Source organism: Pogona vitticeps, chromosome 5 (genome assembly GCF_051106095.1).
Source record: "Pogona vitticeps strain Pit_001003342236 chromosome 5, PviZW2.1, whole genome shotgun sequence".
NCBI classification, from domain to species: domain Eukaryota; kingdom Metazoa; phylum Chordata; class Lepidosauria; order Squamata; family Agamidae; genus Pogona; species Pogona vitticeps.
The window spans coordinates 43,037,857-43,057,443 of record NC_135787.1 but is presented as its reverse complement, the minus strand read 5'-3'; the positions used below and the strand labels follow the sequence as shown (position 1 = coordinate 43,057,443).

General features: G+C 38.1%; 1 protein-coding gene across 15 annotated transcripts in view; it reads left to right on the top strand.

Moving 5' to 3' along the window:
• Nucleotides 1-19,379, top strand: part of NR3C2 (nuclear receptor subfamily 3 group C member 2) — a 185,330-nt gene extending 165,951 nt beyond the window's left edge. For all 15 annotated transcript variants that reach the window (XM_073001568.2, XM_078394753.1, XM_078394756.1 and 12 more), the window contains 2 exons: nucleotides 2,716-2,873; nucleotides 15,895-19,379. In XM_073001568.2, coding sequence (XP_072857669.1) covers nucleotides 2,716-2,873; nucleotides 15,895-16,050 — 314 coding nt within the window. In that variant the 3' untranslated portion in view covers nucleotides 16,051-19,379. The remainder of the gene's footprint in view (nucleotides 1-2,715; nucleotides 2,874-15,894) is intronic.
• Nucleotides 19,380-19,587: the final 208 nt, after the last annotated feature.

Sequence of the window (19,587 nt, the reverse complement as noted above, 5' to 3'; positions counted from 1 at the left end):
TTTCTTTCTTTCTTTCTTTCTTTCTTTCTTTCTTTCTTTCTTTCTTTCTTTCTTTCTTTCTTTCTTTATTTATTTATTTATTTATTTATTTATTTATTATGGACATAATTCTGAGTATCTTTGGAAAATCCAGGTGTTTTTTTAAAATATGATGTTGGATAATTATCACAGGGTTAGGGGACATAAGAATGGTTATGGACATTCAAATTTCACACACCAGCCCTAACTAGTCAGCAGGAAGGCACCAGTGAACATATGAACAATCAGCCTGAAACGCTAATGCCTGTTGGTTGTTCTTTCTGTATCTTTTCTCCCATTTCTACATTTTGGACCTGAAATCTAACTGAATGAAAGAATACAGATTATTTCTATTAACAACTGAAGCAATAACTTTTACCCTTTTATGCAGCTTCCAATATTGTCTAGGAGGTACAGTTAGTAAGAAAGGAAGAATGGATGATTTGTAAGATTATGAATAAGAAACCTGGTGCTGTATCAAGCTGTTAGTATTAACTAGAATACACCCACTGAATACATGGGACTTGTGAAGTCAACAGTGCGTCAGTCTTACTGGTTCAGAGGTGGGAACTAATTATTGGTATTTGCCTTTGGATTACATGGCTGTGAAGGTAAATTTTCCATTGAATAGCTAACTGGCCATCACAGTGGAACTTGTATGTTTTGTGAAACACAATTAGAAATCAAGTGAGGTATGAGATTGAAGCCCCTAGCTATAATGTCATAAACAAGGGTTTGATCTGATGACAGAAGCTAGTATCTTGCTGAATATTTATGCACACAACTGTGGAAGCTGCAGCAGCAATCTGACAAGGGGCTGGTTGTGTGCCTGGTTGCATGTATCTGGCACCTCATACTTTTTCCAACTTCTACAATTGGTGCTGTGTGTGTAAATACTGAACAGGATACTGTCCAATATAATTAAACATACAAATATACTGGGTCACCATTTCTCAGATCCATAACTCTAGTACTTAAATTGAATTCTGTACATAAGAATGTAATATGAGCCCTTTGAACTAAACCCACTCTATACTTCAAAAATTATTAGGAAGTCTATGATGCTGTCCTAACACATGCTGTACTTCCTGTTGTACTTTTGCAATGGGTGTGTTGGTTTTGGAATTCTTATACTGTAAAAATGAGGTAAGGCATATAAGCAAAGAGCTGAGAAACAGCTGAAGATTGTCAACACAATACACTGCTATAAGTAAAGCTATTGTTTATATCAATGGTAGAGATGGGAGTATTCGTATTGAAATATGAATATCCCCACACAGGTGACCGTCCAGCATCCGCATGAGGCTGGACAGTCCACTCACTGATGCGCCACTGCCATGACCACGATCCTTCCAATGGCTCTGGAGATTGCGAGCCGCTCTTCGACCTGGCAGAGAGGCTTGTCATCCCGCCTCCTGCCAGGAGTGGCTAGCCAATCGCGATCTCAGGAGCCATTGGACAGATTGCAGACGTCGCAGCAGTGGTGGATCATGGGGCTGGACCTTTATTAATGACACGTGCGGAGATATTCGTATTCGTATATCAATATCCCCATCTCTAATAAATAGCATCATATATCCTTAGTGCTACTATTGATCCCAGTTCTGTCCCGCAGCATCTTCTTTCTGTTTTTTTTTTTTTCAGTCTTATTTCAAGCACTGGTAACAACAGAACACCTGGAACTTGTACAATATTGAACAGGCATTTAGAACTAGTACAGCTGGGGGTCTGTTTCCCCATTTGTGTAGAGCAGTATGTGGAATATAGGAAACACTGTAATATTTCTACAGTAATATTGAAATAATTGAATGGAGACATTAAAAACCAAAGTACACTGTATCAAATAACCTTAATGATATTCACACAAATAAGGCATAGGATTCTCCGTGCTCAGAGCAGTAAGGGAGGATTTCCTGTTTTTGGAAAGAACAATCAACTTGTACCTGTTCTTATCAACATACTAATATGTGACAATGTGTACATAGCCAGAATATATATCAGTTTGGAGAGGAAAGCAGCAGAAGAACACGATAAATATCTGGAGCCACCCTATGACTGAAAAGACTGGAAGTGCAAATCTGTGGTAAAACATTTAAGGGAAAATAATCAACTTTCCAAAAACTTTTTTTCCTGCTTAGCATGATACTCAAATTTTTTTTAACTGTTATGTCTTCTAAAAAATACATTCCTTTAAAAGCATTATTTTGACTACAGAAGAAAAATAATGGGTTTTCCATCCCTAAGAGCACAGTTTAAAATCCATCTTGAAAGCAATTATATGTATTTTTCATTTTCCCCCACAACTAGTAAGATTGTGTAGTATTAAAATTGACTGGAAGTGTCATAATAATTTTTTTCTTCTATAAGAAAACGTGTGTCTTTGTGTTTCTGTGTAAGTAATAGGTTTCTAAAACCTAAGAGGGTTGATCACGTACATTGTATTTTAAACCTTTCCTTTCATCCTGTTTTCAAGCTAGCCATTATTCATCTATTCAACTGCAAAGTATCCTTGCCAAAAAAAGAAATCAGAGGATTTGTGTATGACAATGTGCAAAACTTTTGCTGTTTTCAAGAAAATAATCACCAACATGTTTTCTGATAATTAGCAAGTGACTTTGTAATAACAGATTGTCTTTCCTTTCGGACAAAATCTGAACAGAACATTGATTAATATATATTTGCACTCTTTCCTTATAGTTCCCAAGGATGGCCTGAAGAGCCAAGCTGCATTTGAAGAAATGAGGGCAAATTATATTAAAGAACTGAGGAAGATGGTTACTAAACATCCAAACAGTTCTGGGCAAAGCTGGCAGCGGTTTTATCAACTGACAAAGCTCCTTGATTCCATTCATGATGTAAGTAATTAACTTGACATTGTAGAGGATACTGTTATATAATGCAATAATCATGTGCTCTCCAGTGATTCTGACAAATGGTGATTCTCTCACTGTTTTCTAGGTTTAGGTATGGAGAAGGGGTTTGCCAATCCCTTCTTTGGCGGTGCTGTGGTACTATGCAGCTTACCCAAACCCACAGAGATGTCAAGGCATGGAGCATTGTCAGCCACATGGTCTCTGGGTGATCTCTTGGGAGGCACAGTGGGGATTTGAATTCCCAGGTCTTTGCTCCACAGCTGAGCTGGGTGCTCAGCCCACGGAGCTTTACCAGCTAAGGAATCAAATAATTAAATTACTCCTCTACCGGAAGTTAAGACACATTATTAATGGGATAGGTGAGACAATACCTTCTTAGACAAACTTGGCACATTGGTGATAGAACTAGATATCAAACTGATCAGGTAGTTGCTGCTGAAAATTTTCCCTTTCTTTCCCCATATTTTCTGGGGCAAATCTGTGAAATTAGAAGGAATTAGTAAACTCTTTGTCCCTGTTTTGTATTCTCCAAACTACAAAGAGTATATCAGAGTAGGGCAACTATACATTGCTAATAGTTTCATGATACATATTGTCGTATAATGATAATGTGCTGCTGTTTGCACTTTAGACAACATATACAGTAGGTAACAAAAATTGCCACTTTTTGCTATACGTAAGTGTCCCTGCATCATTTATCTTCCCCAACTTACTTTTTGTGACTAGCAATAAAAGGAATCAAGGAAACACATAGAAATCTTGAAGAAATCAATAGCATGACACTCATTATTAATTATTATTGCTGTTACTTAATTGGCTCCACCACCATCATGTATTTATTATGTGGAAAGAGAAATAATGACATACTGTTTGCTCTTTTGAATAAGAATAATGTGATCAGTTCCTCTCCAGTTCTAAATAGAAAACAATATAGAAAACATGATTTTTGTGAGGTCCTTCTCAGACAGATTTTTTTGGGGAGATGTCTCCTAGTCACTGAGGAAAAAACTGCCTGAAGAGAAAGGTCCTTCAATCTGTTTATGGAAGGACTGCAACAGTGAGGCCAGGCTGGCCTCCCATGGGAGGGAATTACAGATTTTGAGGGCAGTGGCAGAGAAGGCCCTCTCCCATGTCCCCACCAAGTGTACCTGTGAGGATGGTGAGACAGAATGAAAGGCCTCCCTGGATTATCTTAATACCTGGGCCTGCCTTTTAGAGGGAGATTCAGTCTTTGAGATAGCTTGTATCCAAGCGACAAATTTCCAACAGATTAGTGATTTTAGACAAATTTTGCAATTCATTTTTAATTTGAGCTGTTCTCTAATCCAAACCATTTAGGACTTTATAGGTTAAAACCAGCACTTTGAATTGCACCTAGAAACGGATTGGCAGCCAGTAGAGCTACTGCAGTAGGAAGGTTATGTGACCGCTGTGATAGATAGATAGATAGATAGATAGATAGATAGATAGATAGATAGATAGATAGATAGATAGATAGATAGATAGATAGATAGATAGATAGATAGATAGATAGATAGATAGACAGACAGACAGACAGACAGACAGACAGACAGACATTAAAATTGTAATATATGTTGTCTTTTATGCAACCTATAAAACCCTAAATTAATTGAAATTCTACTCATCTCTATATTATAACCTATTTTCCTCTTCCTTAGCTAATGTTACCTAGAGTTACTTCCAGCCTTAAATTTTAATGCTCTCCTTATCTGTCTCTTTCCACTTCTATTCCTTTCTTAAAATAAACTCATTTTGTGGGTAGACTCTGTAACTTAACATCCCTTCAGATCCCTTTTCCCATCTTCTGTTTCCCTTTTAATATAATCTCCCCCAAAATCAAAACTGTTAATTAAATATTACCACATGGTCCCTCAGAATTTATCCCTAACATAATTACTTATTATCTATTATAGTATCTATTATCTATCAATTTTATTATCTATTACAATATATAAAGCTAGTCTCAGTAATACTCATATAGTGGTGCCTTGCAAGACGATGTTAATCCGTTCCGCAGAAATCACTGTCTTGCGAAAACATTGTCTTGTGAAACCAAATTTCCCATAGGAATGCATTGAAAATTAATTAATGCATTCCTAGGGGAATTTTTTTAAAAAAAGGGAACTTAAGGAGTAGGGAGCTGGGGAAGCACCATGGGAGGACTGGCGGGGGGTCCCCTCCCCATGATCACCAGCTTTTGAGGTCCCCCACTAGTCCTCTGATGGTGCAGGAAAAGCCTCCAAAATGCTCTAAAGCGGGCGCGGGTGGTTTTGGGGCACTCCCGCCAGGGCTCTGATGGTGCAGGGGAAGCCATCAGAACCCTGGCGGGGCTGCCCCGAAACCACATTCCCTGGCTTTGGGGGTCCCCTGGGGCTTACCTTTTACCTTGGGAGGACTCGCGCGGGTCCCTCTGCGCAGCGATCAGCATTTGCAGAGGCTTGACTGAAAGCAATTTTAAAATTCCCGCCTCTTCCTCCAGCCTTTGGCAAGCCTTGGAAGGGAAAAATGCTCTCCCCCCCCCCTTTTTCCTTTCTGAGGCTTGCCGAAGGCTGGAGGAAGAGGCAGGAACTTTAAAATTGCTTTCAGTCAAGCCTCTGCAAACGGCAATCGCTGTGCAGAGGGACCCGCGCAAGTCCTCCCATGGTGCAAGGTAAGCCCCGGGGGACCGCCAAAGCCAGGGAGTGTGATTTTGGGGCACCCCCGCCAGGGTTCTGATGGCTTCTCCTGCACCATCAGAGTCCTGGCGGGGGTGCCCAAAACCCGTGCCCGCTTTAGAGCACTTTGCAGACTTTTTCTACCTTTTCAGGAAAAGCCTGCAAAGTGCTCTAAAGCGGGCGCGGGTGGTTTCGGGACTCCCCCGCCAGGGTTCTGATGGCTTCCCCTGCACCATCAGAGTCCTGGCGGGGATGCCCCAAAACCACCCACACCCGCTTTAGAGCACTTTGCAGGCTTTTTCTGCCTTTTCAGGAAAAGCCAGCAAAGTGCTCTAAAGCAGGCGCGGGTGGTTTCGGGGCACCCCCACCAGGGTTCTGATGGCTTCCCCTGCACCATCAGAGCCCTGGCCGGGGTGCCCCAAAACCACCCGCGCCCACTTTAGAGCACTTTGCAGGCTTTTCTTGCCTTTTTAGGAAAAGCCTGCAAAGTGCTCTAAAGCGGGCGTGGGTGATCGTGGTGTGAAAAAGCCCCATTGGAACAATAGTTTTGCGATGGGTAAAATGAACAGAAAAAATCCAGCATAAAGCAATTTTGTTGTAAAGCGGGGCAACCGTCTAGCGAGACACCACTGTATTTCATCTTGTTTGAATCTTATTCTCCTGATGGCCAAATTGAGTCTCCCTCACAAACCATCCCTCTTTTAATAACATATGATGAAGCAAATAAATCTTTTTAAAAAATAAACTTTTATTAATTCTCAAATAAATCTTCTTTTCCAAGGCAGTTTTAAAGCTCAGTTACTTCTCTTTCTAACTCTGTTTCCCTTTTAATATTATCTTCCTCCTGGAATTAGACCAACCAGAAGCTTTCAGCTGAATTCTCTCTTGCTTCTCTTAAATTTCTCCCTCTGAGGTGGTAGATGCTACAGCAGCTGCTCATCTAGTTATTCTCTTTCATGTTCCCAACACTAATCCAGGAGACTCAGTCATGAAGATCATTTAGACCTTGATCCAACAATGTTACTTTGTAATATTTTCCATTGTATAAATCTCTGAAGTGTACCAGGAAACCCCAGTTACAGTGGTGCCTCGCTTGACGACGTTAATCCATTCCAGCGAAATCACTGTAGAGCGAAATCGTCATCAAGCGAAAGTAAAAAGCCCATTAGAATGCATTAGAAACTGGTTAATGTGTTCTAATGGGTGAAATACCTCATCGTAAAGTGAAGATCCTCCATAGGGCGGCCATTTTCTGCTCCCTGTAGAGAGAACAATCCGCCCCTAACACAGCGGGGAGCCATTTTGAACAGCAGGCGGCCAATTTGGAAACCTGACGATTAGCTATTTTGATAGTCGTAAAGTGAAAAATTGGTTCCCGAAGCAGGGAAACGATCATCGTAAAGCGGTTTTTTGCTATCTAATCATTTTGCGATCACAAAAGCGATTACAAAAACCTAATCGTTAAGCAGAATCGTTGTGGAGCAGGGTAATCATTAAGCGGGGCACCACTGTATATTTTCTATATTTTATTGTTCTTCATGAAGACTGCTGTGATTACATTCATATTACATTTCTGTAACACCATTCAATAACAAAGATCAGAGTACACCTGAGATTGCAAAATAAACCATGATGATCCGAGGGGGGACAACCCTCTTTCACATATTGGTCCCACTCTATACAGTCTCTGGTTCTTCTACATATTCCAGTCTTAGTGCTACTGTATTAATCCATTGTAGTACAGTGTCTTTAAGATTATGTCTTCAACTGCAGTTTCTGGAAATCGACATAATTTCACATTTTTCCTGTCCTCCAGTCAATCAGAGGTTTGTTTGTTTGTTTTTAAAATCAATTTCCATGAGCTTATCGTCCTGCCAGTATAACTTTCTGGCACTAGACTTGGCTATTCGGTCAATCTCTTCAACTTTTGAGCCCAGTGTTTTCATTTCATCCTTAACCTCTGATATTGCTCTATGTATCTCAGCTTTAATTTCTGGCAGTTTTCTGCCTAGTTTTCCCCATTTCTGTTTTCAGCTCTTTTTAAAGTATTGCTTTAAACTCTGATGCATTTTCCATTATTATTTTAATTTTAGCTTCCTTTTCAATTTCACTGCTTTCACTTCTGAGTTACCTCTCTGTTTTTATCTCTATACTCCAAGCCAACACTTCCTCCTTCCAGCAACTCTCTGTTTTGCTGGTTATCAATGGGTTCTGATTATGTCGCTTCCTCTCTAGGCTTATCTGGGCTATAAATCTCTCAACTTTTTATAGAGATTACACATGGTCCAGTTGATTCAACCCTTTGAAGTCTGGCAGAATTGCTCCCAGAACATCCTGAAAACTGGGAGGGTGATATTTTTCATGAATCTAGTTCTTTATTTCTCCCCTTGTCCCCCACCGCCTTCTGCCACTTTGGCATCCATGTAAACTGTGAGAAATTTTGACAGAGAAGAGAGACAACAATTTTTTCTCTTCTTACTTGATAACTGCTTATTAAACTATATCTCTTCCTCTTAGAGAAAATGCATGTTACTTGCAGTTCTGTAGCTCTATGTAGGAAAGTATTTATCAATCTTCTTTTGGAGATTGGGAACTACACAGTTTAGCTTCTGTTCATGTCCAGATTGGAAATGGCCCCCTAGTGGAAGCTGCCTTTGAGTCATAAAAATGGTTCAAAACAGTCCTTCTCAGAAAGAAACGGTCATGAACTAGCCTTCCAAGCAATCACTGCAAATCAGTTTAAAGCACTGGATTAGAATTCTAGTATAACAAGGTGACAGGTCTAAATACCCCTTATTTTATTGTAGCTTTACTAAACCCTAAGGAAATGTCTTTTTTCAAGGATGACACTTTGCGAATAGTATCTCTAGTTATTCAAAGACAGTGGGAGTCACTTCAATGCATCCTTTGATGATCACTAATTTAAATGTATTACTGACTTTGCCTTTATTCCCAATTTATCATCCAGCAGGATTTCAGTTTACACCTTCACATTTTTACAATGTGGCAGGGAAATAACACAAATGCTCTGTACAGAATTTTTGGCCTTCATGTGCGAGACCACATATAATGTGTCTCTTTGTGCTTGACTGGCTTGTTTGTAAAGATGCAGTACAGTGTGGTGCATTTCAGGTCAGATCTGTATGAAAGCCCTGAGGTCTGTTTACAGAATGTACATATGGAATTATTTGTCAAGTAATGTGCTGTTAATTAAAACACTGAAAAATCGCAGTGGGAGTCAAGAGTATTATTAGTTCCTCAGTAACAGCTCATTTTTTAGATCCTAGTGTTGGCTTTTGAGGAGAGGGGAATATATGTTTTTCTGCTAAACATCAGTTTGCTTTGCAAACCAGATTAGTTAAAGTCCTTGATTTAAATCCAATAGATACGCTTAAAAGTCACAGAATCCAAGTCAGCATCAGTTCAGATACTCCCAATTAACTGGATTGTGTAGCAGTTTGCCTAAAACTTGGTGTCAGTGTGTGTATGTAATATTTTGATCCATGTCATCAAAACAGTAGGATGTGTTTTAAGATTTTGAACAAAATTGACTCATATCTGTACTGATTTTAACAAACAGTAGGGAAAAAATCCCCATTTGTGGGTGTTGTTGGTAGACACACTTACAAACAACTTTCCATGTGATTTCTCTTGACATGTTGCTGATGCATTATAATCAGCAACTCTTATGTGTAGCAGAATATGAGAATTTATTCAATTACTCAAAAAACATGAAGTTTATGAATGCAGGATATTGTGTTTCCATCATTCATAATGCCAGGGAAATTGATAGATATTGTTGCATAACACCATCCCTGTATTGCCAGGAGGAGAAAAGATGCCAAACTTTACATAGCAAAGGGCAGCCTTAATGTTGATGACACTCATCTCAAGCAGTCAAAATGGTCTACAGGATACCCTCTTGGGCTCAGTACTATTCCTTCTAGGCATTTAGCTACCTAGAGAACTTGTTGAAAAACATCCTTGACAATTGCTTGTGTTTGGGTGAGAAGTGGTTAACTGATTTAAAAAAAAGAGTCACGTCCTGGAATTTCCTCTTGCTTGGTGTCTCTTTATGAATGTGGACACAATATTGTACAGCAATGTTAGGCCAATTCCTGGCATTTTGAATCATAAATATAGAAGCACAATATCCCACATTAAAACAGAAGTATGCATAAACTACACACAAATTCCAAATGCAGCTTTCCTCATGTAGAATTAATTATCCAATGCTAGAAGATGATCACAAGATCTGTAATATGGTTGCTGGGGAAAGGCAGAACCAAGAACAGCTAGGATGTGGCAGTAGTCCCTCTGTGCTAAAATATTTTGAAGGGCTGTTTTGGACTTGATGAAATGGTGAAGCAAAGGCTTGAGTGAGTGCAGCACATACAACTAAGAAACATACAAACCCTTAGTGTCTCAGGTAGACTAATGTTGCCATACCCACTCCACAAAATGCAGATTAGACAGTATCTTCCCATTTCCAACCTCTTGCTCTAGAAACACCTTTTCCACATGTTTTCCAAAAGATGTCCCCTTATCTTTTGAAATAAAAAAGGGAGTGGCTGGGAGTTAGCAAAGATTTTCCCTTGAAACCAAGATCAAAGTCATCCATACTATGTAAAAAAATGGGCAGTGAAGAACAGGGACAAAAATCAACTCATTTGAAATCTGGTGTTAGAGATGAGCCTTACAAATACCAGAAACCACCAGAAAGGCAAATGATTGGATGCTCAATCAAGTCAAGTCTGAATTCTCACTAGAACAAGAATGAGTAAATTGAAGCTATTCTACCTTGCATATATAATGAAAATACAGGACCGACTGGAAAATGAAATATTGCTGGGGGGCAGTAGGAAAAGAGGAAGAGATAGGTTGATTCAGTGAAGGAATTCATAGCTGTTCATTTGCACAACCTGAGAAGAACTTACTGGAAAAGACAATATCACTGGGAAGAGGGCAGTAGGAAGAGAGAACACCCTAGCATGAGATGCTGTTGGTTTGCAAGATCTGAGCGGAGGTATTAATGATAGGACATTTGGGAGGTCATTAACATATATAGTCATCACATACCAGAAGTCACTCAATGACACATTACATCTTTGCCAGATGTACCAGAAAATTGTGCTGTTACAAGTTGGATGGAATGGAGACTTTGGCAGGATACTATAACAGGATACATAGGCACATCAAATCAGACCAACTCCAACAACAAAGCAAAAAAAGAGTAATTTCACAAATTAAAGGAGTGAGCTTCTAAGTATTCATTCTCTATTCTTTTTAAATATAAAATAATTTGCAAATGTTTGAATATTTAAAAATATTTTCAACATCTGCATTTTTTAAAAATATATATTGTCTCCATTTTTACAACCATACACAGAATCTCCAGATTCTTTCCACATTAAAAAAAAAGTGGGTGAGGCCTACCATATTCTTTCAAGATAAGATTGGTCTTTTCAATTTATGTGATCTGTTTTAAATCTGAGGATATTAGAGCTCCCTATTTTTGAAGAGAGAGTAAACAGTTACATTTTTTAAAAGAAAATCACATTTTTAAAAAAAAATCACATTTTTTTTTTAAAAAATGGCAGAGTTGGAATCTCTTTGCCCTTTGCCCAGACACCTCCAGGTTTGGCACAGAGCAGGAGCATACTGTCTACTACAAAACTGGCAGATTTGGTGCTGATCTGAAGCCATGTTTAAAAATTATAATTTTTTGTTTGGGCTGCCCCATTTTTAGAAATGTCTTATAGAATGTTGATTTGCTCCGCCAGCACATCATTGCTGCACTGTCATGTAAGCAAGTTTCAGAGGGACATGGTATAATCTACTAAGAGATTTTCACTATTCAAGCAGGGACAGTGGTTGAAAATACTTTTACCTCAGAATCTCTGCATGTGAAAACCTAACATGGCAAGGGGAAAAAATTAGCCTTCTGAAGTAAAAACAAAAATCTTAAAAGGTGGAAAAGAAATACTTTAAGTAAGACATCCCAATACTAAGAACAACAAAACTAAAATATAGGAATACCAGCTAGGTTTTACATTGGTGGTCCTAGCTAGCCTTCTACCCACATGGTGAACATATGTGAGTGCAGAAAAGTGCCAAGATGAGGAAATGATTGCCTGAAAGAAAAGATAAGCAAATAAGAATTTAACAACATCAGCAACTTTGTTTACCGATCCCTAAAAGTAAAACAAAGCAATTATTAAACAGCTTGAATTCAGTCCTGTAGAGTTTAAAATGCTAATGAAGCCAGATTTAAACTGATTTAGGCCCCATACACTCAGTGGGATTAATGTCTCAGTTCCACTCAGGTATACCCTCAAAGCAGCACCAACCGTTTAATGGCATTAGATAAAGATGTTCTTAAGTGGAAGCAACTGGAGTGTTGCCTGTGTGAGGTGCCTTTTGGTGACTTTGCAAGTTTTAATTGGCTCAGAGTTTGGAAAGGTGTTAAATGTTTCAGGGCTGGCATGTAGACCAGGAGATTCTGGGTGCTATAGTGCTACAGTGGAAAAATAGCACTGCAGCATCTTTTGCTTTGGCTTAATTTATTTGGCATGTGGAATGTAGTCTCCTAAATGCAAATCCAAAGGAAAAGAAAATAATGCTAGACAAAGCTGAAGACAGTAAGAAAACAGGAAGATCAAACATGATATGGACTGACTTGGTAAAGAAAGCCGCAGTTTTTAATGTGCAAGACCTTAGCAGGACTGTTAGTGATAGGACTGCTGGGTGGTCATAAATTAATATGGTTGCCATAAGCAATTTGACAGCACTACAAGAAATGCAAAGCATGGATAGCTAAGTAGATAGAATAAAGAGTAAACGCTTGTCCTAATTTAGTTCTTAAAACCAAATCACACCACCATGTTCCTCAGAACATGTGCAGTGTTCCACTGTTAAGGAAAACATTTGAGAAAGGGCTTCTTTATACGATCTTAAATATGGATGGGCTGGTACTTTTCCTATTATTTTCTTTGAGATTATATATTGTCTATGCCTAGCATTGTCCATTCTGTCCATATCTTTGTTTTTACTTGCTCACACAGACTCTCTAGATGTCATTTTAAGGGGGGAAAAGTTGCATACATATTCAGCAGGCTTAAAAGTGAATTGTATAAGCAGGTAGTGGGGATATATCCTACACCTGGATAGGCTTTAAATTTTAAAATCATGTCTGTTTGATATTGGGCAGATTAAGAAACCCATTTTCATAAGCGGTTTGACAAACAGCACACTCTGGTTTTTAAAAGGTCATCAGCAGCTTTTATCTCTGTCTCACTGCAAGATTTAAAATAACACATACTCTGTTTAACCGGCAGCCTACATGACTCAGGAAGATTCAGTGGAGAAACCAGCCTCAAACTCATGACCTTACAGTGTCAATATGTGTAGCAGTATGAATTGCATAACTTCCGCCAAATGTACATATTTAATTTCCTGGATGTTGTTGATTGTTATACTGTAAACCCCAAATGCTCATAACTATATGTTTGGGCATGACCATCAGAATAGGTAGGAGTAATACTGTAACTTGGCACAGTCCTAGAAGATGGTTTGAGGCTTAAAGCATTTGCTCAGCTGCAAAGGAGATGTACTTTACTATCCTCAAAATTCTGTTGTTTCATGCAGCACATTGCACTAAAGTAGGCCCACTGAATCAGTGTGGATTGGTTGAGTCCACTCCTGCAAACGTTCCATTGATTTGGATGGGCTTACTCTAACTGGAATCAATGGACCTTATGGAGCACTTGGCTCACCAAATCCACATTGATTCAGTGGGCCTACTCTAATGGGATTTACTGGACTAAGCAACAGAATTTGGTTTAAAATATTTTTTGCAGGAATAGATCTCTATTTTTCTTCCTGTTCAAAAAAATGAATTGAAAATATTCTGGATAGAATTAATTAAAAGCTTTATATACAAAAGTTCATCTGCGAATTTGTATCCAAACCAGAGGTGTGCAGATTTGTTCATTTCTTTTGGAATACAACTTTTTGATTACAACTGTAATCCAGAAATCCAGATCCGCACACCTCTGATGTAAACCATTTTCTGATACTTAATAGTAGATACTTCTGCTTTTAGCCTATCCCTATCTTGAAGTTTGGGACCAGAATGTCTAGTCACAAATACTCTTTGGTTGAGCAAAGTGTGTAATAAGTGAAGGAGTGACTTTTGAACTGAGGGGGGCATCAGCCCAAAAATTCAAGAGGTGTGCTCACAAGATGCCTGAGTGTGAATGCATGATCATTATATTTTTAAAATTACATTTATGAATATGTTGTAGGCAGCGGTGGCCTGTGGTTGGGAGGAGGCACCCTCTGCTTCATTAGGTAACAAGCCACAGGACGTGGAAGGAGAGAGGAGTGAAGAGCTCACATCCTAAGCAGAGTTCAGTTCATTTTAACAGACAGGACAGACATTCAAAATACGGTGGGAAAGCCAGGGGATAGATCTAGATGTAAGTGCATGCAGCTAGGCTGGAAGAAGCAGCCTTCTACACACCTTTTCTGCAATAGTCCTGAAATTGCTGTAAGCAACAATATACAGTGGTGCCTCGCTTGATGACGTTAATTCGTTTCTGCGAAATCGCTGTACAGTGAAAACGTCAAGCGAAATTTTAAAAACCCATTGAAACGCATTGAAAACCGTTCAGTGCATTCCAATGGGCGAAATACCTGCTCGTCCAGTGAAGCTCCTCCATACGGCGGCCATTTTCTGGTGTTGTAATGTGAGGAATCCGTCCCTAACACAGCGGGGAGCCATTTTCTACAGCCAGCGGCCATTTTGAAACCCAACGATCAGCTGTTTGCTGATCGTCGTAAAGCGAAAAATCAGTTCCCGAAGCAGGGAACCAATCAACATTAAGCGAAATTCCCCCATCTAAACATTGTTTTGCAGTCGCAAAAACTTCAACGTTAAGCGGATTCGTCCTCAAGTGGGGTAATCGTCCAGCAGGGCACCACTGTATAGCCTTTGCCCAACTCTCAGGGATCCCCTTACCCAGTCCAGCAGGACCTCTGACTTTGCAGCCCTGTTCAGGGGCTGAAGGGGAGAAGTTGGCAGGGAAGTCTGCTCCCTTCACATGCTTGACCTATGTTTATTTTAAGAAGATCCATAGCTAAATAATATCCTTTAATGTTCACTGATCTCCCTTGACATCGTTATTGTTGCTGTTCTCTTTTAATGATGATGTGGTTTTATGATTGCTCTTACTTGAAATAAGTATAATATTATTAGACGGAGTTACGGAAAAAAATTGAAGTTACTTTTCAGTGTGAAATGCTGTTTAGTTATCTTTAGTTTTACATATACAGTGAAATCTCTGTATAAATACTCCATTGTGGTTAAATGTTTGCCCTCTGTAATAGGACAGGTTGCTACTAAAAGGGGGAAGAGTCATTTTGTCTTTTGATAATCCTGTGAATAACTGCAAAGGGTTTAGAAAACCAACCCCCATCCCCCTATTTTTTAAGTGCATGAGCATTTTAGGAGAGTACATAGAAGGAGGACTACATAACTACATTCACAATAGAGATTTATTTTTTTCAGAATAGCCTAAGCTAGCAAAATAAAAGTTGGCCCCTTCTTGCTTTTTTGGAGAGATTAATTATTAAACGGAACATCGGCAGAGAGAGGCTATTTATTCTGCAGAACCTCTCTGTTTTGGCAATACATGGCTTTATAAAGGAAACGATCTGTATACATACTGTAGTAGACACAGTTTAGTGAGTCAAGTGGTAGGGAAGATTTGAACCTGAGTTGCAGAATATGTTGCTGCCCAGATATTGTTGGCCAACTAACTCCTTTCAGCACAGCCCACTGGTGAAGGTTGCCAAGAGTGGCTGACCAACAGTTCCCCGTTCTATCACATACAACCCAAACTTTGCCTTCAATAATTTAAAGTAATTTGTGTGATGAATATAATCTTGGGGGCTGTTATTACAACTTCTTTGCTCTTCATGACTTGCTGGAGATACAAAATTTGTACGAACCATCATCAGATCATTTCAGATTATGAATATGTCTCATTATGAAATATAAGCAAAGTGCTGACTTGATGGCATTGTTTGTAATGTTTGGTAAAATGAAAGAGGGGTTATTAAAAAAATGGGAGTCCCACTGTATTTGATGGTTCCATTTGCCACTCCCTGGCTGAAACATTAGATTTTATATCGTGGATGTTCCTTTGTCATGATCCCAGCATGATCCCTGCTTAAGACTACAGATTTCAATCAGTTTTCTTTTTACACAGTTTATTTCTTATAATGTTAATTACTAATCTTTCTCTTTTCATATTGCTTTTCAGCTGGTTAGTGATCTGTTGGAATTCTGTTTCTACACCTTCCGGGAGTCTCAGGCTCTAAAAGTGGAGTTTCCAGCCATGTTGGTAGAAATCATCAGTGACCAGTTGCCCAAAGTGGAATCCGGGAATGCCAAGCCCCTCTACTTCCACAGGAAGTGACAGAAAATGACTTATTGGAAAACACACACACAAAAACTTTGCCTTAAGTTTCCCTGTGCTATTCCATTCTCATGAAGGACCCAAGAAGCCACATTTTAAAATATGCTATACAAAATTGTTCAACCATTTAAAAACCATAGGAAAGGGATTTGGAGGAGGGAAAGCATCTTATTTGAACTTGGTGAGACAAGGTCAGCTTAGATGTTCAAGGACTGTCCCCCTACCCCCAATACTGCCCACATTTAGGAAAACAAAACAAAACAAAAAAAGAAATGTTCTATTCCTCTGGATGAAAAGCCATATCTAGTCAAATAACTCTTTGGTTTTGATATTTAAGAAACAAACATTTTAAATATGCCATGTAGTTTCTGGTATTGTTTCCTTCTTTTAAAAAGGTTCAAGGACTAATATGAACTTTTTAAAAGCTTACCATTGGTTTGCACATAAAACAAAGTCAATATGGGGCATTAATTCTTGTACTATAAAATACACATAGAGACACACATACACACACAAATCCCTAGCTGTGTAAATTAAATAATGGAGCATTTTGATGTGGAATAATTTTGGTATATTCATCTGTGGCATTTGTTATCCCATCTTATCCATCATAGATGATCTACACTGTGTTAAAGTGTTCATTTATTATTTAACTTGAAAGGATAAGATGCTAAAACAAATGTCCCAGTTTCAATTTCTAGTATCTATTGTGCTGGCTTTACCAATAATTTTTTGCAGTCTTTTGCTGTACTGTACATTGCTGTATGTATAAATTGAAGGACCTGAAAAAATGGTATAAGGAACTTTTGTAAATGAGACCTAAAAATCTTTAATGGTTAATAGGATGAATGGGAAAGTATTTTTGGAAGAATTCTATTTTGCTGGAGACTATTTAATTACTCTTTTTTTGTCTAAACACAAAGTAATTTTTTTTGTAAAGTGAACTGTTTTGCATGCATAATGAACTGTTTACAGTGTATTTAAGAAGGGAAAGCTGTGCCTTTTTAGCATCATATCTAATTTACCAACTGACAATGTCTGTTGTAAATAACCACCCATAACCATTTTCAGTTGCTCTTTTCTGTCCATTCTCATCCGTGTACCTGCCTCTTCCACATTATTCACCTGCTGCTTTTACACGACTCAAGCACATGAGTTCTGCTTCATGACTTTAGCTGTGTTTGCAGCTTTCATCTACAAAGTCCAAAGGGCCCAGTCCAACGAGTTGTCCATTGGAGTGGATGAAAGTGCATCAGCATAAGGCTGCCCCTTTATTTCAACAGAGATTGCTCAGGCCAGCTTTCTGGTGACTTCTGTCCAGTCTTTTCTCAAAGGCTTGCCAACTTCAGTGAGATTCTGTCTGCCAGTCTGGGCCACAGTACAGCACAAACTAAAACCCCTGGCATTTTTGCAAGGAAAGCCTCATTGAATTTTGTGGGCCTTACTTCTGAGTAGACAGGATTGTCCCCTTGATTTCAGTGGAACTTTTGGGGTGCCTAATTTTATGCTAAGACTGTGGCTAAAGAGTCAGCTAAAACATTGTGGGTTTTTCCTTTTTAATCTGAAATATATATAAACTAGGAAAGAAAATAACTGTAAATCTGAACATGAATATCTATGACACATCCTAGGCAAATTTGTCCAATTATTATTATGGGAAGGAAAAGGTCCTGGCAAATGTTGAGAGGTTTTACACCTAGACTATATGTGGAATTATATTCTACTGGACTGTTTTTAGGATTGACACCTCAATAATATTAATACCGTTAACATTTTTTCAAATCAATCATAACACATAGCAAATATTGACATGAACATTTAAATCTGGATTGCTTTCAAAACTTTTGCTTGGTTTGATTACAAAGATGTATCTTTCTTGGGGCGATCATTCGTCATTATGTATTGTATAAATAATTTAAACACTGGAGCATAAATTATAAAATCGTTTCGTATGACCATTGAGATATTAAACATAAATGTAAAGAGAATAATTGTCAGAGTTATACTTCCTGAACCCGGGTGCTAGGTAAAGTGTGTTTAGTCTGAGAAAATGAAAGAAATTTTAATAACCAAGGCTAGAATCCAGAGAACTCTTAGTTATGTCAGAAGCTTGCATATCCCCAGTGGGCTCCCTCCTTGCTCTGTTGAACAGCAAATCTCCATGATGGAATCGTAAACTGCTTTTGAATGTACCCTTGGTCTCAAAAGTGGTTTTCTATGGGGGATGAAAGCTCATAAAGTAGTTCTTCAAATATTGCACTTAGGTTCTCAACAATTAGGTTTCTGAAATTTTAATGTTTATTTGCATTTATTAAATTGGATGCAAACATCACTTTTCTTTTTAAATCACACATCTTATTGAATGGAAAATCTTCATAAGGATATTATTATGCAGAATCAATCCATAAAATTACACAGGCCATTATTTACAGTTTTGAAAATCTCATTTCTAGATCAGCTCCTTTGATCTGCACAGCAATATGAAAGCTGCACTTCTACAGTGATAAAAATACACAGCATGCAGACTGGTTCTTTATAATTTTGAAGTGGTCACAAATCTTTCATTTACTTGTAAGAAAACATTGAAATTTCAAATTATCCAGGTTTGTGGTAAATGCAGTATGCTACCGCTTTTTTATTAACAAAGTTACTGAACTCTTTTCTATCTCTAAGTAACTTTGCCAGATTAAAATATTAAAGCCATATTCTTTTTTTAAAAAATCCACTGTTAGATGTCTGTCCCAATTCACGTTGTTGTCTGATTGCTCTTATTTTTGTACCTTATTGCATTTAATCTTGGTTTGGTACAATTCATAATTCTCAGAAATGTCATACGCGAAACACTAAATTAGTTTTAAAAACAATTTATATCTTTATGCAAAATATATGTCTGTCTTTGCAAACAATTGTAAGCAGATTATAATAAACCCTTTACTTTAATCACCTGTTTATGAAACCATTGATTATTGTGCTTAGAAATCATTAAAATGAAATTTAAATGAAAAAAGGAGATCAGGAGGACATTGTACTTTAGAATGAAATAGGCATCTGTCTCCTGCAAAATAAGATAAAACGTTACGTCAAAATGTCAAAATGATAAATTGTGTTGATTGAGTGTAATGATTTTTGTGGCAATGACTGAATGAAGATATACAGCAAGAACATTGTATTCGTAAGTAAAATATGTAAAATAGTTTTAATTTACTGCAGTGGGATCATCAAGAATAATATTGCATTGCAGTGTGTAACCCTTTTGTTGCACAGAACAAAAAAAGGACTAAAAGCTTGCAATATCAAACTCTTAATAAAATATACTTTATAATCAACAATGCAAAGATCTAATTCACAGGGTGGTATTTTCACTGACTTTTAAAAACCTTTATGAAGTTAAACAATTGAATGCACTTTTAATTGTCTATTAAAGATGTAACAGTTTTGATAGAGAATGGAAAGAGAGAAAGGAGGGGTGCAATTTCAACGGGCAAGTGAATAACCCGATTGGAGCAATTGTAACATCAGGATTCTCCAAGGAGCATT